The 23,247-nt window shown below is 42.0% G+C and overlaps 1 protein-coding gene across 2 annotated transcripts in view; it reads left to right on the plus strand.

Annotated features, from left to right (window-relative positions):
- Positions 1-940: 940 nt before the first annotated feature.
- The window catches only part of si:dkeyp-97b10.3 (NACHT, LRR and PYD domains-containing protein 1), an 86,667-nt gene continuing 64,360 nt past the window's right edge, over positions 941-23,247 (plus strand). The window contains exon 1 of one of the 2 annotated variants that reach the window (XM_043702084.1): positions 941-1,255. In XM_043702084.1, coding sequence (XP_043558019.1) covers positions 1,218-1,255 — 38 coding nt within the window. In that variant the 5' untranslated portion in view covers positions 941-1,217. Of the gene's footprint in view, positions 1,256-1,390; positions 1,465-23,247 lie in introns of those variants that run through there. The other variant, XM_043702083.1, reaches the window with a different exon arrangement.

The raw sequence follows: 23,247 nt of genomic DNA on the forward strand, positions 1-23,247 counted from the left end.
TGGTCGAGATCCTGTTGTAATCTGAGGTAACCCTCTTTGCTGTCCACTACACCTCCAATTTTGGTGTCATCTGCAAACTTACTAACTTTACCTCTTATGCTCACATCCAAATCATTTATGTAAATGACAAAAAGTAGAGACCCAGCACCAATCTTTGTGGCACTTCACTGGTCACAGGCCTCCAGTCTGAAAAACAACCCTCCACTGCCACCCTCTGTCTTCTACCTTTGAGCCAGTTCTTGAGAAAAAAAGATAGTCAATTCTGAGGCCCCTCTGTGGAATATGGCATCATTAGAACAGATGCAGCAGAGAAATTAGCAGAATGGGATATAGCCCATACAGGATGCGGAGGTGCCGGTGTTGGATTGGGGTGGACAAAGTTAAAAATCACACAACACCAGGTTGTAGTCCAACAAGTTTATTTGAAAATACAAGCTTTCAAAGCATTGCTCCTTCGTCAGGTAGCTGATGATGAGGCACTGCTCTGAAAGCTTGTGCTTGCAAATAAACCTGGTGTTGTGTGATTTTTAACTTTGTCCTGACAGGAAGCGGAGTGTAAGGATGCATAGCCCTGGTAACTGTGGGAGTTGGTGAGTTTGTATTGAATATAGGTGGCCAGCCTGTCCGCAGAAATGGATACATGTTGAGGAAGGTAGGAGTCGGAGATGGACATGGGGAAGGTGTGAACAGGATAAACATTGGAATTGATACATTTTCAAATTCCAAAGCAGCGAGGGAAACAGCACCCATGATGTATTCTATTTGCCGGAGAAAGAGTATGGGAAGGGACCCGACGAGGATTGGACTAGGAATTTTCCATGAACTCCAGAAAGAGACAGGCAGAAATAGAACCATGCGGGTACTCCTTTGACCTTTTGAACACAGTGCATCTATCTTTCAAGTCGAACACCAGTGGCTCCTGGCTCAGAATGTAATTTATACCCATTGCAGTTAAATCTCTCCTCGATCTTTGCGCTCAACAGCCTCGGCAGCATTCCTACTCAGCTCCGTTTCCTTGTATTCAAAATGCACTGGCTTTGTTCCAGCGCTTCATGCTCTCTGCTTCCTGCCGATTCAATAGCAGCACTTTCTCTGTCCACCCCCTCTCTTTGTACGGTTCCAATTGTCCTCACTGGAAGAGGAGTTCAACTTCCTTCCCGCCACCCGCTTTTAAAGATTAAAAAAACACCGAAGGCTTGTCCACTACATGGAGAGAGATGGTTGCAGACTGCTCTGTTGAAGAAATGCAAGCCAGGTCAGTGAGGAATTAGCTTTAGAGAGAATTCAAGCTAAGTCCCATGTGCTTATGTGTGTATTGCGCTCATCGTTAAAAAAAACAGTTGAATAGAGTATAGTTGTTTACAATTACATCAGCATGTGCCAGGTCACAGTAAAATGCTTAGAAATGCCTCAGAAAGGTGGCTGTTTTAGGGACTGCCGAGGTTATTATTTCTCTTTGTTTGGGTAAGTTCCTGTTTCCATTGTTATTGTTTTGGTAACTCAACGTGGTGTGTCTTAGACACTGTCCTTGGCGCCATGTTTTTCGAACAAAGACTTGTTTTTAATCCTGCAATCAGTGGTCGTAATTAGCAAAAAAAACACGCTTAAAATAACTCGGGTCTACGCTGCGACGAGAGCAGAGGACTTTATCAGCAAAAAGACGTGTTCGGTTTCCCCCAGGAACTCCTTTGCTGAATGCAATGAGCTCGGAAGCTCACCTGGAGGACAGGTGACGAGCCTCTATTTACAGTGTAATGTGCATTAGAGACTGGTGCTGAGCTGAGGGTGGGCAGTGCCCTTCCTGAAGCTGGCAGAGAGTGCAGGTATACACATAGCCACAAGTGGAGAAATGGAACTAAATCGCTTGGAATCCTGACAATGACAATTCACAGCTACAGTTTGGAAGGCGCTGTAAATATTTCATATTCTCTCTCTGCAAGTGTTTCTCACTGTTACTGCTATTAAATGCAGTCGCTTAATTATTCTGTTCAGAATCGCTGATTTCCGCTAAACTAAAGAAACGATCTCCGGCTGTGACACCTATGTGCATGGCTAGTTGCCAATAGTTCACCATAGAACTATATTTTAAAATTAGCTTCCAGATTGGAAACCTGACGTGCCCGTACCTGAATAATTCCCAGAACGCTGCAGCTGAGCTGCTTTTGTAATGTTGAAAACGATCGTGAATGATGGAAAGACATACTGCTGTCGGTCTGTATTTGCAAGCAAGGTACAACAAGTACGCATAGTTCAGTAGAAAACCATAGGGCCGTCACAGGTCAAGAAGTATCCGAGAATGAGCCGAGCTGCAGCATTTATCCCCATGGTTCTCGAGTTTCCATGCTCGAATTAGTTCGGCCGCATTTCGAATACTGTGTACAGTTTTGGGCGCCACATTACCAAAAGGATGTGGACGCTTTGGAGAGGGTGCAGAGAAGGTTTACGGGGATGTTGCCTGGTATGGAAGGTGCTAGCTATGAAGAGAGATTGAGTAGGTTAGGTTTGTTTTCACTAGAAAAAAGATTGGGGGGGGGGGGTTAATGAGGTTTACAAAATCATGAAGGGTATAATAGACAGGGTAGATAGAGACAAGTTCTTTCCCCGGGTGAAGGATTCAATAACGAGAGGTCATGCTTTTAAAGTAAGAGGTGGAAAGTTTAAGGGGGATACACGCGGTAAGTACTTCACCCAGAGGGTGGTGGGTATTAGGAACGCATTGCCAGCAGAGGTGGTAGAGGCAGGCACGGTAGATTCATTTAAGATGCGTCTGGACAGATGCATGAGTAGATGGGGAGCAGAGGGATACAGATGCTTAGGAATTGACCGACAGGTTTAGACAATACATTTAGATTGGCTCAGGCGTGGAGGGCCGAAGGGCCTGTTCCTGGGCTATAAATTTTCTTTGTTCTTTGAATTGCTTTTACTGAACAGTGGATTCATCACTTTGCTATGAAGTTTGCTGCATTTTAGTTGTGGAAGTTATAAGAAGCAACGACACAGCTTCTAATAACAACAAACAAGAATCCTTACATAACAGACTGGCTTTAAAAAATCTGAAAAAAACTTCCATTGAAGCTAGTGGTGAGCATTTAAGGGTAGGCACCATGATGCATCCCTTTTGTTCAGCTTCATATAATAGGCAAATTCAAAGCACAGCAAGAGCCAAATCAAATAGTTTGCTGGGAGAGAATACCTGGGCAATGTAATACAGAATGAAAGTGCAATGCGATTGCATAATATCATGGTTGGGTTTCCTGTAGAAACATATAAAAAGGATTCAGTGAGAGTTGCTGGATTGACACCTAGTTTAAAAGTCCAGAATTACAAGAAAGACATACTGAACTAGAAATAAAAACCAAAATTGATGGTGAAACTCAGCAGGTTTGGCATCATCTGTGGAGAGAAGGCAGAATTCACGTTTTGTGTTTGGTGACTCTTCATCAGAACTGATTGCAGTTAGGAAAAACTGGTGTGGGCAGGGAAAAGGGGGGGCAGGCAGATAGGTGGAATGGAACAAAAACAGAAATTGCTGGGAAAACTCAGTAGGTCTGGCAGCATCTGTGGGAAGAAAACAGAGTCAATGTTTTGGTTCCAGGTGGATATGGAGCTCAGAGGGAGAGAGATATGAAAGGGGAGGTAAATGAAGGGATTATGGACAGGACAGAAGAGAAGCTGAAATATGAGAACTGAGGGTAGCAGACAATGGATAGTCCCTGCTGAAAGCAAACAATGTGATAATAGGCCTGAGAGTGGGTGCAAATGGGTTAGGTATGCTAAAAGCAGCCCATATCATAACAGGACTGGGTGTGGAGGTGGAGTAAGAACATGGAAGGATGCAATCAGACTGTAAAGTCATTGAACTCAGTGCTGAGTCCCAAAGGATGTAGGGTCCCCAAGCAGAAAACAACTTGTTATTCTTCAAACTTGTGTTGAGCTTCACTGGAACACTGCAGCTGGTCTTCAACAGAAATGTTCATGTGGGAGCACGGTGGTGTGTTGAAGTGGCAGGCAAATGGAAGCTTGGGGTCATTTCTGTAGAGTAAACATAGGTCTGCATTTTCATAGAATCCCTACAGTATGGAAGCAGGCCCTTAGACCCAACAAGTCCACACTGACCCTCAAAGAGTATCCCACCCATACCCCTACCCTATTACTCAACATTTACCCCAAACTAACACATCCCTGAACATTAGCACAGCCAATTCACCTAACCTGCACCTTTTTGGATTGTGGGAGGAAACTGGAGCACCCAAAGGAAACCCACACAGACACAGGGAGAATATGATAACTCCACACACACAGTCGCTTAAGGCTGGAACCAAACCTGGGTCCCTGGCGTTGTGAGGCAGCAATGCTAGCCACTAAGCTACCATGTTCCCCAATGTAGAGTAGACCATATTGTGAGCAGCAAATACTGAAGATTAGATTGAGTAAATTACACGTAAATTGCTGCTTTATCTGGAAGGTGTCTGGAGCCTTGGATAGTGGGGGGGCGGGGGGAAGTAGGTAAATGGGCAAGTATTATACCTTCTGCCAGTGTATGGGAAGGTGCCATGGAGGTGTGAGGCAATGTTGGGAATGGAGAAGGAATGGACCAGCATGTACTGGAGGGGACAGTCCCTGCAGATTGCTGACAAGGGAGGGGTGGGGAATATGTGGCTGATCGTGGCATTGCATTGGAGGTGACAGAAATGACAGCTTACCATCCTTTTGATGAGGAGACTGGTGGGGTCATAAGAGAGCACCATGGAAACACTATCACTGTTGTGGGAGGGAAGAGAGGGGTGAGGGCAGAAGTGCAGGAGATGGGTCGAACATGGCTAAGGGCTCTGTTGACCTTGATGGTTGGGAATCCTTGGTTAAGGAAAAGGGTGGATATTCCTGAGGACCTCCATCCCAGTTGAACATAGCATCATCAGAACAGATATGATGGTGACGGAGAAACTGGGAGAATGGGCCAGTGTCTTTACAGGAAGTGAGATTTGAGGATATATAGTCGAGGTAACTATGGGAGTCAGTGGGTTTTTAATGAATATTGGTGGCAAGCCTATCCCCAGAAACAGGTACAGAAATGTCAAAGAGGAGAAGGCAGGAATCAGAGATGAGGGCAGGCTGAATTGGAAGCGGAATTGATAGACCTTTCCAGTTTAGAATGAGAGAGCTAGAACCTCTTTCTGTAGAAACATGTAGAAGTCAGGAAGATTAACGTAGTAATTTGGTGACACAGTACTTGAATATGGCTGAAAAGATCAGACAAATTTTGTTGAAGCTTTTCCTCTTGCATTCACTGGCAAAACCAGCAAGGAGAAGCATGGTAAAGGGAAAACAACATTTATACGTCAGAGAGGAGAGTTCTGAGTTGAGAGTGTGGTGCTGGAAAAGCACAGCAGATCAGGCATCATCTGAGAAGCAGGAGAATTGATGTTTTGGGCATAAGCCCTTTATCAGGAAACAGGAAAAGACCTGCTGTGCTTTTTTTCCAGCACCACACTCTCAACTCTGATCTCCAGCATCTGCAATCCTCAAACAGAGGAGAGTTCTGTTTGATTAACAAGTTAATTCTGATTGGTAGAGGCATTGTCACGAAGCATTCTCCTGTCTCTTTGACCAATTATTTTGTTACATGTCCAATACCTCCATTGGTTTCAATGTTTAAATAAGTATGCTTCCACTAAATGCCTTTTTCTATTGAAGGTACTCTCTATATGCAAGTTGTAGTTGAGGACAATTAATTCTGGGCTCATGTTTGAGAGAACCGATTAGCTGAAACTAGTTTGTGACTATTGGTCACTTTGTGAATGTTTAGCTGTAACAGATGAAGTTGCTTCCTCTGCTTGTGGGAAGAATTCATGCCAGAATAAGTTGGCAATGGATTCTGTTTTCAGCTCCTCACAGGATGAAAACGTGTACACATTTCTTGCAGAACATCTGCTGCAACTGACATAACAGAATCAGGGAAACCAGCGTTTCTGAAAGTACTGTTGCATCAGTGTCTGGATCATAGATGTGATGTGCTAGATGGAAGAAATATTAGTTCAGCAGCATTTAGGTGACCCCTACGGTGGCTTGGCAATGTAACCCTTAACTAAACTGATCAAGGCCTGAAAGACATGGCTATAAGATGATAAAGGTTGAGGGGGGGATGTATAAGATTAGGAGGGGGTATGGACAAGGTGAATAGAAGGCAGCTCTTCCCCTCAGTTGAAGTGTCAATAACAAAGGGCTATAATCTTAATGAGAAAGGAGGATTTAAAGGGGATTTGAGGAAAAACCTGAGGGTGGTGGGTGTCTGGTATGCACTGCCTTGGAAGGTAGTTGAGGAGGGAAAGCTTTAAAAAGTACTTTGATGAGCTTTAAAAAGTACTTTCACATCTGGCAGAGATTTTCCTGCACATCGACCAACCTCATCTACTGTGTCTGTTACTCTCAATGTGGTCTCCTCTGCAAGAGGGAGATAGGACATCAACTCGCGGAACATTTCAGGGAACATCTCTGGGATATATGCACCAAACATCCCCACTGCCTAGTGGTCGACTATTTCAACTCCCCCACCCATTCTCCCAAGTACATGCAAGTCCTGGGCCTCCTCCATCGCCAAATACTAGCCACCCAACTACTGGAGGAAGAACGTCTCATCTTCCATGTGGGGACCCTCGGCACACACAACATCAACATCGACTTCACCAGTGTCCTCATCTCCCCACCCACCTCATCCCAGATCCAACCCTCTAACTCGGCACCCTCCTGTTGACTTGACCTACGTGTCCATCTTCCTTCCCACCTATCCACTCCAGCCTCCCCGTCAACCTATCATTATGATCCTCCACCTGCATCCACCTATCACCTTCACAGCTACCTTCCCCCAGACCCAGCTCCTTTCCCCTATTTATATCTCAGCCTCCTTACCTCCTCTATATTCCTGATGAAGGACTTATGCCCAAAATGTCAACTCTCCTGCTCCTCAGATTCTCCCTGACCTGCTGTGCTTTTCCAGTGCCACACGTTTTGACTCTGACTCTCCAGTATCTGCAGTCCTCACTCTCCTCATGTTACAGACAGACTTGTCCATGAAGGTATTGATATATGAAAGACTACACCAGTGTTCTCCAAACCTTCTGTCATCCTGACCCCAAATCAAAGCATATCATGATCCCTCAGTAATAACCTGCAATCTTCAATTGTACCAACATTAGAGAATTCCCCACTACTAATATCCTAGTGTAATGTCAAGAGCAGTGCAGTCACCGCAAACTGTGGCTCAACTGTTGACTTCACAAAGTCTTCACACCACCTGAACATTGCAAGTTAGGATTTTGATGGAACACTGACAGCTTGTCTCAGCACTCAGAAAGCTTTCCAAGATCCTGGACAGTCACTTGAACTGTGTTGTATATGCCCTAAAAACTTAACAAGGATATTCTAACAGCTCCGGCCTTTCCCATTAGTATGTACCATTGAAGAGAATAAGGACAACAATGTAGTGGGAATGTTATCAATTATCTTACAACAAGGGCACCATGTCCACAGGGGTCAGGCTGGGGGGACAGTCAAAAGGTCGGGGGAGGGGGTGGGGTGATCTGTTGAGGATTGTAGGTTTAATAGTTATTCAAGTGTCAGATCAATTTTTGAGTCTTCTTTCTCTGGGGTGCCTATTAGCATCAGAACCTTTCAAAATCTCTGACACTAATTTAGAGTTGGGAGTATCTCAAGGGCTTCCAGGTGCCAATTAATTGCGAATGAGAAGTTTCAACTTCCCAGGCAATTCCCACAGAGTCAGTTGTGTCAGAACCTTCCCATGGTCCTAACATACAACTCCAGCAATGACTGTCTTCATCAATGTCAAGCATTTGTCGGAGATTCTATGATATTGCTCCCGCATTGGAAACCACACTAAATGGAAGAGTAAGTTGGAGAATAAACCTGTTATGTTGCTGACCTGTTACTCTTGTGTCACTCCCTGTGAGACATTGAGCCAGTATGCCACAGAAATAGGCCATTCACCTCATTGAGTCTGTCTAGCTTTCTGCAGAGCAAACCAGTCACACCCATTTCTTCAATATCTCCCATTACCTTGTGAGGTTTGAGTGTGGCTGCCCACTAGTAAAGTGGATTTGAAGACTCACTCGAGTGGTTTGCGCATCTGAAGTCATTCTGCTGAGTACTCTCCTCAACTGTGCCTATCTTGTGGAAGAGGTTGATTTGTTGCGAATTGGTAAGTGAGAAAAGCCGAAGATTTGACTTGATGTTCACTGCTGTGGGAAATTCTGCTGCCCCCAGCATCCAACAGTCAAATTTAAGCTTCTGCTCGAAGTTGCTAACATGACCAAGTCATTAAGCCTGTTTGTTAGCACAGAATTCATAGAACTTGCAACAAAAGGATATGCTCAAAAGCCAAATCCTTGCAAATTCCTGAAATGCAAATTTACAAAGGCCTGTTTTCATTATTTAAAGCCTGGGATTCAAAGTGGTGCTCTAAACACTGAAAAGCAGCGCGATGCAACTCCATTTCTGGCATTTTGCAGAAGTGACCTTTCACCATTCATGAGGCAAATATGTAGAAGATATTTAATATTAGTATGCATCAACATGAAATTTGTTTCAATAATTCATTATGCATGTGGAGAAGGGTTTGGCAGTTTTCCAATCCAATACCATGTCCATTTAAAATCTGAATTACCCAAGTGCACATTAAAGCCTTGAAGTCAAACACTTGTATTTTACTGAATTAAGCAGGGGTTTTTCATCATAAAACATTTTCTAATATCAATCTTCATTTCACTTATTGATGGTACAAGCACCAATTGTTATAAAAACGTTGGTTTTGTTGGTAGCTGCTTCTTATTCATTTGAAACAAAGTTGTAAACTTACTCATAGAAAGACATACTTTTCTGGAAGCCCAGAATGCACAGAAATAAGCCTGTAATTTTGTGATTTTGTGCCACAGAACTTGAAACCAGTTTTATAACAGTGTATGTGCTCAGCTACAATTTTAGTTCTACAAGCTAACAAGCTCATTATTCAACTTCTTGCGTGATGATACATTTTTTCACCTTGAACACTATTTGCATCCCTTCTTATAAATGATATACTCTGAGAAACTTTGGTTTAGAGACATACTGGTCAGTAAGTTGAAGATGTTGGTGGTGGAAAGCAGTTCAGTTTTCTTCACCAGCTGTTTTTAATAAAGAATTGGTAAACTATAGACATGGACAGTGTGATAGGAGGTTGGTCCATTATTTATGTGCTGACATGTCGTTAAAGTCAGATCTTTCCAACATCCCATCACGATACTATTCTACCCACCTACCATCTCACCAGCCTACCCACCAACCACTGAAAAACCTGCTATCTTACCACCCTAACCATCTGCCACCCTTCCCACCTCCCCACTTAACTCACCTCATACCATCTTACATACTTACTTCACTCAACTACACTTATTCATTAGAAGTCATTAAGTAATGTCATGTTAAAATAATTAAACAAAAAAATAATTACACTTAGAATGATTAAATGACAATGACATTACATCTTTAAGAGAACATTTTTAAGAATCTAATCTTTTACCAATAACCATAAATTGGTATCCTCTCATTACTGACCCTTCTGCCAATGGAAATATTTTCTGACCTACTCTTATCAAAATCCTTCAAGATTTTGAACATCCCTTAACCTTCTCTTAAAAGAAATCCTGTTTCTTTCTTCTGCTTTCTGGAATTTTGCATTATTCACAAAGGGCAATGTCCAAAATTAACTGCGTGCTCAGCTAGAGCCTATTCAGTGTTTCTTAAAGGTTTATATTACAACATTAGTGTAATCCGCGTGCTTTCTGTACTTGCTTTGTAAAGCCAAGAAATTGTTATGCCCTTCTTATTAGATTTCTCAATTGTGCTACCTCCTTCAGAGAAGTGTGTATGTGTAACCTCAGGTCAATCTGTTTGTCTCCTCCCTTATAATATGTTTGTAGTATGTTTTGCTTCTCACTATTCTTCCTATTAAAATCTCTTGTGTTAAATTTCAACTATCATGTGTCTATTTATTTCATTCATTTGTATATTTCTTCTTGATGGCTGACTGTACTGTGCTTGGTGTTTTGAATTTTATGTCATATGCAAACTATGAAATTATTCCCTGTAAACCCAAGTCCAGGGTATTATATGTTTGAAATGGTGGTGGTCCCTAGTTTGAACGCCCACATCAGAGAACATGACTGCACACTTGACTAGTTTGAAAAGCAACCATTCATCTCTGCTATTTCTCCTTTAGCCAATCCACTAGTGCCTTTTTACTGCCATTGGCTTCAATTTTTCTACCAAAAAGTTGACACGATATTTTGTCAAATGCCTTCTTGGGTGGCACAGTGGCCTCACAGCACCAGGGACTCGGGTCTGATTCCACCCTTGGGTGACTGTCTGTGTGAAGTTTGCAGATTTACCATAGGTGCTCTGGTTACCTCCCACAGTCCAAAATATGCAGGGTTGGGGGGGAATAGAGAGGGGGTGGGTCTGGGTTGAATGCTGTTTGGAGGGGCAGTTTGGATTCAGTGGGCTGAATGGTCTGCTTCTACACCGTAGGGATTCTATGAAGTCATAAAGTCATAGAGATGTACAGCACGGAAACAGACCCACCGGTCCCACTTGTCCATGTTGACCAGATATCCCAACCCAATCTATCCCACCTGCCAGCACCCAGACCATATCCCTCTAAACCCTTACTATTCATAAAACCATCCAGATGCCTTTTAAATGTTGCAATTGTACCAGCCTCCACCACTTCCCCTGGCAGCCCAATCCACACACACACCACTGTCTGTGTGAAAAAGTTGCCCCTTAGGTCTCTTTTATATCTTTCCCCTCTCACCCTCAACCTCTGCCCTCCAGCTCTGGAATCCCAAACCGCAGGGAAAAGAACTTGACTATTTATCCTATCCATGCCCTTCATGATTTTATAAAACTCGATAAGGTCACCCCTCAGCCTCTGATGCTCCAGGGGAAACAGCTCTAGCCTATTTAACTTCTCCCTCTAGCTCAAATCCTCCAACCCAGGCAACATCCTTGTAAATCTTTTCTGAACCCTTTCAAGTCTAACAACATCTTTCTGATAGGAAGGAGACCAGAACTTCATGCAACATTCCAAAAGTGACCAAACCAATATCCTGTATAGCCGCAACATGACCTCCCAACTCCTGTACTCAATATTAGAGTGGTGCTGGAAATGCACAGTAGGTTAGGCAGCATCAGAGGAACAAGAAAATCGATGTTTTGGGCAGGAGCTCTTCATTAGGAAGGACTCCTGCTCAAAACATCAATTTCCCTGTTCCTCAGATGCTGCCTAACCTACTGTGCATTTCCAGTACCACTCTAATCTTAACTAATCTCTAGCATCTGCAGTCCTCACTTTCATCCTATACTCAATACTCTGACCAATAAAGGAAAGCATACCAAATGCCTTCTTCACTATCCTATCTACCTGCAACTCTACTTTCAAGGAGCTATGAACCTGCACTCCAAGGTCTCTTTGTTCAATAACACTCCCTAAGACCTTACCATGAAGTGTATAAGCCCTGCTAAGATTTGCTTTCCCAAAATGCAGCATCTAGCAATTATGTCAATTAAACTCCATCTGCCACTCCTCAGTCCATTGGCCTATCTGATCAAGATCCTGTTGTAATCTGAGGTACCATTCTTTGCTGTCCACTACACCTCCAATTTTGGTGTCAAGTCTATGTACACAACATGAACCACATACCCTTATGAATTCTGTTACCTCTTTAAGGAGTTAAATCAAGTCATTTAAAACGCCTTTTAACAAATATTGACGTCAGTGCATGAGGATTGGTAAAATATGGCTGAGCCTGACAAGTTTGGCTGTCACTACCTTAAGGATGTAGAATATGATGCACCATTTGGATACACTAACTTCTCTACTTCTGAATGCTGCCAACCATTTAAATACATTCTTTTTTCTTTTTTATCCCTATCTGTTTCTCTACTACCTTTTACAGTGACTTTGACTACATTATGGTTAGTGAAGACACATGCAAAGTACTAAGTTAGTACCTCAGCCTCCATTTGAAGGTGTTCTTTGATATCTGTATGGTTCAGCCTTTCATTTGACTATGCGTTTCATGTGTATCTGCTAAAAGAAGACTTGGGAGTTCTTTTTATATTATCTAATAATCTATTTTCAGAGGTTTCGTTTGCATTTTTTATTAACCTTTAAATTCTCCCTGGTACATTCAATTGCAAACATAAAAATGATCTCAGGTCTCCTTTTTTTTTTAATTTTGAGCTCTAATGTCATGCAGGGCTTTTTAGCTTTGGGTGCATTTCTTTTCTAACTTGTGTAAGTGTGATAGTCAAATTATCTCAATTTGCAGGCTTACCATTGCTCATTTGGTTCCGACCTGAAACGTTAACGCCCCTTCCCCTCCGATGCTGCTTGACCTGTTGTGCTTTTTCTAGCTGCACACTTTATCTACTCATTTACTGATCTACCTCCCAAACTTTGATTATAATCCAACTGAATTAAATCCCTTTCAAACTCACTGAAATGAACTCTCTTCCAATTGAAGATTTTCACAGTTGATTTTTCCTTGTCCTTTTTCATAACAATTGTAAAGTTGAATATAGTGATCACCATTTTTCAATTGCTGTTCCTCTGAAACATTGCTACATTTCACTCCTCATCCTGAATCCGACACAACATCATTCCTCATTGGTCTGAAGCATCCTGGTCAATAAAAATCTCTTGCACATATTTTAGAAATTCATTCCTTTCTTTGCCTTTTGCACTATTTAATTCCCAGTGTATATTTAGATAATTTACAACCCCCTTTATCACTTAGTTATTGTCTCTGATATTTGCCTGAAAATTGATTTTTTTGTCTTGATTCCACTATTTGGTCTGCTGCTGTTTAGCAGGTAGTTGATCATTTGTTTATTATTTCTAATCAGCTCATTCCTGTCTTTGATCCCTCAATTACATCATATTTCTCTATGTTGCAACAAGTGTCATTGATGTTCACTGCTAGTTTCTTGCCCACTCTCTTTTCCTTGCCTAACCTTCCTGAATATATTGTCGAGCAGAACACTGAGTTTCCAATTTCTTCTTTTTCAGTCCCTTTTATTTCCATTAAATCACGGTCCTATGTGGCTATCTGTGCCTGAAGCTTACCAGTTGTATTCACCTCACTCTGGACATTTATGTTCATGCACTGCGAACCCATCTTAATTTGCATCATATTTCCCCCTGTCTAATCTTACCAATTTCTGACCGACTTTTTAATCCCATGATGTTTTTCTCTCTCAGACCTTTGTACACCTTTTATTCTCTGTCTGATACATTATCCTGGTGCCCCGCCTGCCTACCAATTTGTTTAGAGCCTTCTGTTTAAGTAACATTCTAAGGAGGCTGGTCCAGATCTTATTGAGTTGTAACCCATTCATCTTGTACAAATCTGTCTTGCAATAGAATTGGCCCTGTACCAAGGAATCCTCAAACAACTCCCATCTATGTAATTTCTCCAACCATGCATTAATCTGGCTTATCTTAATGTTTCTATAATCATGGGCATATGGCATTGATGAAAAAAAGTACAAATATTACTACATTTGAGGTATTACTCTTTAACTTCCTCGCCAGCTCTTAAAATTCTGCTACTGGATCTTAACTAATCTACCAATGCCAATCTATTCAACTCCAAGCTCAGTCTACAAAATGAACTGCGTAACTTAAAGCTCCTTCACAATACCCTCCAAATTCACAATCCCCACCACCTAGTAGGACAAGAGCAGCAGGTGCACCCAAGAACACTACCAGAGGTTCCTTCCAAACCACACACCATCCTGACTTAGAGCTATATTCCCGTTCCTTCCTGGAACTCCATTGCTAACCACACTGTACCTCCACCACAGGGACCATCAGTTTTTCGAGAGCAGTTATGGATGGGCAATAAATGTTGGCCTAGCTGGTGACACCCATATCCATTGAAAGAATGTTTTAACGATTCCTTTTCCCACATTAGCCAGATCATCTGACTGTCCCCTTCCCTAAGTGAAGCATTCTGCTCCCTTTCAGCTGTTCTCTTTATATAGGCATTGCAGAGACAAGACAGAGTGCAAGATTACTGCAGACAGATTGTCTATTTCACTGGGTATCAAATGCCCCACTAAGCTGTGTGCTTTGGTGTAGTTTTTTTTCCCAGAATATGCCCGTGATTGCACTGCCCCTCCCTCAGGTGTCAGCACCTTCACCCTTATTCAATATAGAACTGAAAAGTGGTTTGAGAATGCTGTACACCTAAAGATTTCCATTGCCTTTTCACTGTGATGGATAATCATCCACTTCCCAGCCTCTGAACTCTCTCCAACTGGAGGATGACCACCTCCTCGAGTGTGTACTCCAGGAAATCCTCAGCCCCACAGTGCCTCCAGCCAGTTCTCATGCTCAGAAATCTTGAGTTCACATTAAAGTAACTTGAGAGGACTAGCAGTCACTGATTACTTCATTGGTTAAAAAGAACCAAAGCAACCAATTTGCAGGATTTTTGTCTCCACCGCCTTATGTACTTAACGGGTTAATTACCCCTTGTGTGAAGAGGAAATTCCTGTTTTCTGATCTGACTTCGTTTTTTGCGGGTTTGAACTTGTGCCACATGTTCTGCTGTTACAGTTTAATTTGGAACACTTCTCGGATTGACTCATTTTGTACCATTTATCTTGCATGTCTCTTGGAGATCTCAAATCAACTGTGACTTTTCAAAGCTGAAATAGCTGTGATTTTCCAGCCTAGCTCATGACACGGCCTCTCTAATACTTGGAAATAATTGTGACAATAATTCTTTTCATTGTCTTGAAGCTTCTATGTCCTCTTTGAATAGAAATGCAGTAAAAGTATAATCTGATAGAACTGTACAGTTTAAATATTGTCGTAATTTGACTTCCATTCTATGAGCTCTATAAACCTGAGCTCATCCAAGTGTCTGTTGCCAATGCTCTAACCCACTTTGTGCATTCATCATTTGTGTTCTTGCTGACTTACACTGGCTCACAGTACACAATGTCTTAGTTTTAACTGTCTCAAATCTCATTCTTGTGTTCAAATCCCTCCATTATTTCACTCCTATCTGTCCATAGCCTCCACCGATGCCACAAATTTCTCTCTGCATTCTTTGATCTCTACTCGTATGAATATTCCCATTCACTCTTTTCCCCATTGGCAGCTGTGCCTTTACCTGTTTAACCCTAAACTCTGGAACCCCTCTCCGCACCTCCAACCCTGTCTCCTTCTTTGGCCTGCTCTTACTACTCTGACCAAACTTAGTTAAGACTTTCAACCACTTTCTTTTTTTTATCTGATACTTTCCTAAGAAGTTCCTGATGATCTTTTCCCTATCATCTCGCCTTCTTTGGTTTATTGTCCATATTGAATATGGTTCACTCTGAAGTGCTTTAGGATGTTATTCTATGATAGATATAGTTGCTCTATAAGTGCAAATTTTGTTCCTGTTCTTGGTCAATACAAAAGGAGTTGGAAGTGCTGACCATAATCCCTGTGTTACCCTGTGAGGAAATTGAGATTTTAAAAAATTGGTGATCTTAGCTACAACTTCCCAAGGTCCAGGGTCATTGAAGATGGCCTTGTAGTTGGACACAGCTCTTCAGTTCAGTTATTAAATTAGCTTATCCATCTCCTTACCACTACTTTGGAGTTAACGTTTCCTAGAAACCTTTAGGTGCTGCTGGATTCCAGTTCACCTGGGCAGTGTACATAATGATCTTATTCAAAAAGGTTAATCTGGTAAAGCTACCAAGCCAGTTTGTTATGCTACCCACATACAACTTGCACAAAGCATATGATATTGTAATGAGCTGTGATTAAGATTTTCTTTTCATTATTGAGGATGGGCTGATTGTTTTGAACCGGAGATTACAACAGGGCAATTTAATTTGAACTTCACATATAAGTGTATTATTTGTAAAAGTTTTTTTTTGGTGTAAGAAAGCTAAATTCACTGGTAGAAGTAGAGCAAAAAAATATAAAAGAGGAAGAGTGAATTAGATTGGGAATGGTGTGATGATCACAGTCATCCAATTTGGTGTTATTTGTTACTTAAATGTTAGTACCATGCTGCCCAGTACTAAGTGTACTACTGAGTGTCTGAGCAGCTTTCCCATGGTCAGACAAGGCTTTAACCACTTAAAGCTGGACTGTGCCAATTAAAGCTAGTAACAGCAGGTGTGTGAACTGGTTACGACAGCCTCTGAGCCGGGAGAAGAGTGCAAATCGGTCAAACTGTCAGAGATTGTGTCCTGTAGTTCCTTGAAGCAATACTGGAGGTCTTAGTGCAGGAGGTGAATAGGATGAAAAAGGCCCCCTTCCCAATGAGGGATAGGAGACCTTCCAGCCAGTTACTGTACAAGAAGAAGGAGCAAATGGCTATTAAAGTCAGTGCCAGCAGCTTCGTCCTGAAGACCAGGATGCAAGCTCAATGACCTTATATTAGAGATAAAAGTTAGTTGGTGCACTTTTTCATATCGTTTCTAAGTGGACCAGTAGCCTCTCATTCAGTTCTGTACATTAAAACCCTTTCACTCACCTAACGCCAAACTCAACAAGCAGGATCAATGGAAGCTTCAAAGGGAAATTGGATTGTTATTTGAAAAGGGAAAATATGCAGAGCTTTGGGGAAAAGGTGGAGGAGTCCCTTTTTTAAAACAGCAACCAAAAGCACAGTGACCCAAATGGCCTCATTCTGTAACTATTTTGAGATGCACAGCCTCCGTGCTATCATGCAAGTTGATTAATATAAGAAGTGATCCCACTGCATCACTGAGATACCATGGAGACTGTTAAACATGCTAATATATGTCAAAATTTGATTAAACGTCTAAGTCATTTGTTATCTACTTCTGGGGTACATAGATGGAAGTTCAGGAGAGGTGATGGTGCATTGTAGGTATTGAAATTATTCTAATTCATCTCTCAATGTTCCCTGTTTCAAACCAAGCTGGAAATGCCCATGTACTCCCTTCTCAGCAGGAACTCAAAGCCATCAGCTTTATCTGCACTGCTTCAACAGCACACTCTCCAGGGAAGCTGAGAAGTATGTGTAAGGGTGGGGCGAGTTATGATGGTATGAATTCTGTATGAGTGTTCTGGATGAATTCAGGGCTGGTAAAGTAGCTAAGCCATACATCCTAGCACTTGGTTAATTGAATCAAACAGCATGTTTCTTCAGTTATCCTGATGAGTACCAGATGAAAAGCTTTGCCAATATGTCTCACTTGCCAGCAACAGGATGATGTAATTTAAATGGATTTTCATTGCCTACTGAGGTAACATTTTACAGTATATCACAACCATTCCCTGCTTTTGGGTTAAGCCATTTCCTTTTATTCTAATAATTGTTATTATTCTGGTACAGACTAAGTTTTAAGATTTTTACAGGAAAAAGGAAACTAAAAGCATTAACAACTAAACACTATTTAGTAGCCAATTAACACTCTAAACTACAGAAATTGTATTCCCTTTCATTTTTAATCTGACCAAAATCTTACAGTGTAGTTATAATTCACTACCTGCTAACCACAGAATTAGAGTCTTTACAGGAACTGGTCCAACATCAGTCCCAACTTCCAATGGGTCTGTATCTTCCTATTTGCTGAGTCATTATGTCAAGTGACTGTCAAAAGGCACATCTCTGTGTGTCTGGAGAAGTCCCAAATAGAACACTCGTGTTAAGGCCCACTGGGGAGAGTCTTCGCCATCCCCGTGCCCCCACACCGCACTCCTGACCCACTTCAGTCACAATGAATCTTCTGGATTTCTTACATTGCCAGTGGATGGGTTCTTTTAGGTTGGATATTATTGTCATGTGTACCTGACTACAAGAGATCAGGGCCACCTTAGAATCCATCTCTCCGATGCCATCTTAGAATACAGTAGTATAAACAGAATACCATAGCATAAACAGACAAAGTCTTTTCTGTGGGTTGGGGGAGTCCAGGACTAGAGGTTTAGGGTGAGAGGGGAAAGATATAAAAGGGACTTAAGGGGCAACATTTTCATGCAAAGGGTGGTGCGTGTGTGGAATGAGCTGCCAGAGGAAGTGGTGGAGGCTAGTACAATTGCAACATTTAAAAGGCATCTGGATGGGTATATGAATGGGAAGGGTTTGGAGGGATATGGGCAGGGTGCTGTAAGGTGGGACTCCATTGGGTTGAGATATGTGGTCGGCATGGACAAGTTGGACCGAAGGGTCTGTTTCCGTGCTGTACACCTCTGTGACTCTATGACTCTAGCCCATTTTACCTTGAATTAAAGAAGCCATTACAAAGCATAATCATCTTATAAAACATCACATTCACATCACTGATTTTCTGCATTTTGCCCCATGCCCCATTTTACTCTCACTTTTTTGACTGCAATGCTAACATTCTGTTTTCAGAATTGGCAAAAGGTTATACTTGAAATATTAATCTGTAATTTCTCTTCCTGGACATTGCTGGATCTACTATAATTTTGAATAGTTTCCTTCAGATACTTGCCAGATTTCAGACTTTCAACATTTTTAATAAAGGTTTTTGCTGATTCTAATATTCTCAGACATGGATCTCCTCATAGGTTGTGAAGTAATCGACTGTTTTGAAGTGTAATAACAAATTGCAGATGCGGGATGACTCTTCTGACCTTTTGCCAAGTATTTTTAAAACAGTAAATCTCTGTGGGATTGAAGCCACTGAGAACCTGCCTAATGGTCATTCAGAGATAATATATTATCGGCTTTACCAGATACTGCAGGGTATTCCTGTTTGTGAAAAGGGCAGATCATATATAAAGGGAAAATGTCTCTGAGGAAAATACTTTTAATATCTTGTGGATTGATCTGACTTTTGCTTTATTTTATGTATAAATACTTTTTTAAATAATTTCATTCCAATAAATTTAACTTGTGTATATTTTGAGCAGCTTCATAAGAACAAGAGTAGGTCATTCAGGCCCTCAAGTCTGATATGCCATTCAGTGAGATTGCTGTATCTAAACTCCAGTTATTGATCCCTAGATCATATCCCTAGACTAACAAAAATGTGTCATTTGCCTATTTAAAATTATAAATGGAACCTCATGCATACCTGGGAGACGATTCTACCATAATTTGGAAGAGTGTTTCCACATGTTTCTGCTGTATGGTCTGGCTGTGATTTTAAGGTCATAACACCCTTAGGAGACTCCCCCAGCAGTGAGAAAAAAGTTAACTGTACCAAAACCAAGACATTATTTGCCACGCATGAGCACACACTTTTGGAATGGTTCATACTATTTCAGGGAATTCAGGAGCACCGTTCTTTGGAGCAGGCACTGGAAATCTGCTGATGTATGCTGATCTAATGCCAGCCCAACCATTTTCAATGTCACTGCTTTAGTTAGTGTTTTCTCTGAATGCATGTCTAACAGCAGAAAAAATCAGCCCTCACCCCACCCCACACCTCCACCAGGGCTATTTACCACTTTCTGTCAAGTTGCTGATTAATTTCTGTTATCTCTGAGTTTGCAGAAGTGCATGACAGTTTGCAGTGTCAGTTTTTTAAAAAGGAGAGAAAGTTGTGGTGTGGGTGCTAAAGACTATTGTTATGTCTGCAAGCACTCTGCACAGACCACTTGTTCCCAATCGTGGATGCTATACTCACCATTCCCACTGGTCTTCAGCGTGATTGTGGTGGGAAAATCAATGATGTCATCTTGAGAGAGAACAGCAGGCATATGCCTCATGGGCAACAAGTAATTCTCTGCGATATTCGTCAACAATCCTAATAATGTACTGCTGTACAATTTCTGGATTGCTGCAAGACTTTAAGCACTGACATACACACTCATGGTAGCAGCAACAAGCTAGTAGGCAGCAAGCTGAGGTATCATGATCTCAGTCTGAGCTTCCACTCTAACAAGCTGCTGCTTTTGTCGCAACGGAAGCTGGTACATCAACTATCAGATGCATCGTGATTGGACCTGCAAGTGTTTTCAGGTAGGTGACCGGGACTTCTACACTGGAAAGGATGGGTTCCAAACTCTGTGTAACGTCGTGCACCAAAATGGAGCTGGACTTGTCTGTGCTCCTTGACAGGTTTTCGGGTCAGCCGTGTACCAATCATAGCTTCCCATCAGAGTGGTGCTGGAAAAGCACAGCAGGTCAGGCAGCACCACTCTGATCTAAACTCTGGTGTCCAGCGTCTGCAGTCCTCACTTTTGCATAGCTTCCCATCAGCCTTTATCTGAGCACTGCATTAAAGCCTTCATCCAAACCTGTGTGCGACCTTATTCTCTGGTGAAACCGCAACATTCCCTCACCTGCCCTCACTGCAGATCATTTGTGTCAGTGACTCACTAAGTACAAATCATTTCTGTACCTGCTTTGAAATCCATCTGCCATAATTTCACATGCTTCTTCAACCTAACAGTATCGCTTTGCAGTATTATACTCCTGTCTATTTTGTGCTTCCATCTACACTATTTATGAAGCCAGCAAAACCAGTTTGGGTGGATGACTTTTCACTGTTTCATCCAAATTAATAATACAGAAAGAAAATAAAACAGAAAGAAAATAAAACAAAGAACCGTGGATGCTGGATATCTGAAACAGAAACAAAGAGTGCTGGAGAAATTCAGCAAGTCTGGCAGTGGGTCACTGAACTTAAACATTAACCCTGCTTTTCCTCACTTCAGGTACCTTGCCAAACCTGATGAATTTCTCCAGCACTTTCTACTTTGTTATTAATATGTACAGTTAATTGTTTGAGGCACCAGGACAGATCATTGTTTGTACTTCTCTGACTTGAAGTGAATTCACTATCTAACAAACCACTTAATTAGGTCAATAATTTACTTTCAATTCCAATGGTTACATTTTAGGTAACAGTCTCTTCAATGGAAGCTTATTGCTTAGATCAGTTGGTTGGATGGCTGGTTTATTTTATTTCAAAAATATGCTTTATTCATAAAAAAGAACTTTAGATATACATAGTCACAAATGCAATTTGGCTCTGTTCAGTAGCCTGTCAGGGAAACAAACAACATTGGAGTTTAACTCTACCCAAACAAGCCAAAGGCAAGTCTTACTTGAACAATTTTTATGTACATTTGAGGAACAGGGAGGTTGCGATAACTGAACGGACCCCAATTTAACTTCAGCAGATAGACATCAGACAGTGGTCATTCCCTACTGTGCCTTGGTTTTAGTGTGTCCCTCAGCATGTAGTCCTGGACCTTGGAATGAACCAGCCTGCAACACTGTTGTGAGGTCAGTTTTTTGTTCTGGAATACCAACGAGTTTCAGGCAGACCAAACAGCATCCTTCACTGTGTTGATGGTCCCCAAGGTACAGTTGATGTTTGTGTTAGTGTGTGTCCTGGGGAACAGACCGTAGAACGCTGAGTCCTGTATCACGGAGCTGCTCAGGATGAACCTGAACAAAAACCACTGCATCTTCCTCCAGACTTCCTTTGCAAAGACACATTCCAGAAGGAGATGTGTGACAGTCTCCCCCCACCTCAGCTGCTTTGAGGGCAGTGTGCGGTGGTGCACTACTCATCATCAGCCAAGCGGTGTCTTGGTGCTTATTGGAAAGCTCTGGTGATGAAGTATTCTGCTCAGGGAACCACATGACAGGATCCACTCTCTCCTTTACCCAGAAGGTCTCGAGGGTGCTGCGTGCTGACCACTTTCGGATGGACTTGTGCTCAAAATTTTCTTTGCAAATTTCTTGATAAAAGACCTAAGGGGTAATATTTTCATGCAGAGGGTGATACGTGTATGGAATGAGGTGCCAGAGGAAGTGGTGGATGCTATTACAATTACAACATTTAAAAGGCATCTGGATGGGTATAGGAACAGGAAGGGTTTGGAGCGATATGGGCCGGGTGCTGGCAGGTGGGACTAGATTGGGTTGGGACATCTGAGTTGGCATGGACAAGTTGGACTAAAGTGTCTGTTTCCGTGCTGTATATCTCTATGACTGTATATAGAATGACCCAACTACTTGGAGCACTCCGCAGCAAAGAGGCCAGTCCCATTCTTTGCAACATCAGGGACAGTTACAACCTCAGTACATAGTAACACTTGATGTTTGCACAGCTTGATGCAGCCACATGTGAAGGTGATAATCAGGAAGATGCTAAAGTTGGGTATGTTCATCGCTCCTGCCTCCCCATCCTTTATCCAGAGGATTGAATTGAATTATTTGAATTAGTTTTGTTGTCACATGTACTCAAATGAGAACAGTGAAAAGTTTAAACGTTGTCACTTACAGTGAGATTTACAAAGGTACGTAGGCACGATCCTTAGTTACAGAATACAAATTTCTAAACTCGAAAGATAAAGTTTCCATAGTCTTATGAGACAATAGGGCATTCTGAGGAAGGGACTAGATGATTTGGATGTGAGCATAAGAGGTCCAGTTAGTACATTTGCAGATGACACCAAAATTGGAGGTGTAGTGGTCAACGAAGAAGGTTACCTCAGATTACAACAGGATCTTGACCAGATGGGCCAATGGGCTGAGAATTGGCAGATGGAGTTTAATTCAGATAAATGCTAGATGCTGCATTTTGGGAAAGCAAATCTTAGCAGGACCTAGACGCTTAATGGTAAGGTCCTAGGGAGTGTTGCTGAACAAAGAGACCTTGGAGTGCTGGATCATAGCTCCTTGAAAGTGGAGTCACAGGTAGATAGGATAGTGAAGAAGGAACCTCAATTATCCGAATACCAATTATCCGAATATCGGATTATCTGAAGGGAATATCCGATTATCTGAAGGGAATATCCGATAGAAACTTTATGTCAAAGAGCTGTTTCAACCCTGATAATGTCTTCTGTTTACAGGTACAATGATTGAAAATGAACTCGGCTCACTGAAATACTGTCAAGAACAGTTCTGGCTCGTCCAGGCACCGTCTCTAAATGACTGACTTTCCGCGCTCTCCCTCTCCCTCAGCACTTTCTCTGGAGTGCTCCACAGGGGTGAACCCTAAACTCTCCCTTCCCCAACCTGTCAAAAAGTTGTGTGTGCGTGTTTGTGTATTTGTGTGCATGTTTGTGTATGTGTTGTGTGTGTTTGTGTTTGTGTGTGATTTGCGTGTGTTCATTTGTGTGTGTTTGTGTGTCCGTGTTTGTGTGTGTTTGTGTGTTTGCGTGTGGGTGTGTGCGTGTGTTTGTTTGTGTATGCGTGTTTGTGTGTGTATGTATGTGTG

This window comes from Chiloscyllium plagiosum, chromosome 13 (assembly GCF_004010195.1).
Source record: "Chiloscyllium plagiosum isolate BGI_BamShark_2017 chromosome 13, ASM401019v2, whole genome shotgun sequence".
Lineage (NCBI taxonomy): Eukaryota > Metazoa > Chordata > Chondrichthyes > Orectolobiformes > Hemiscylliidae > Chiloscyllium > Chiloscyllium plagiosum.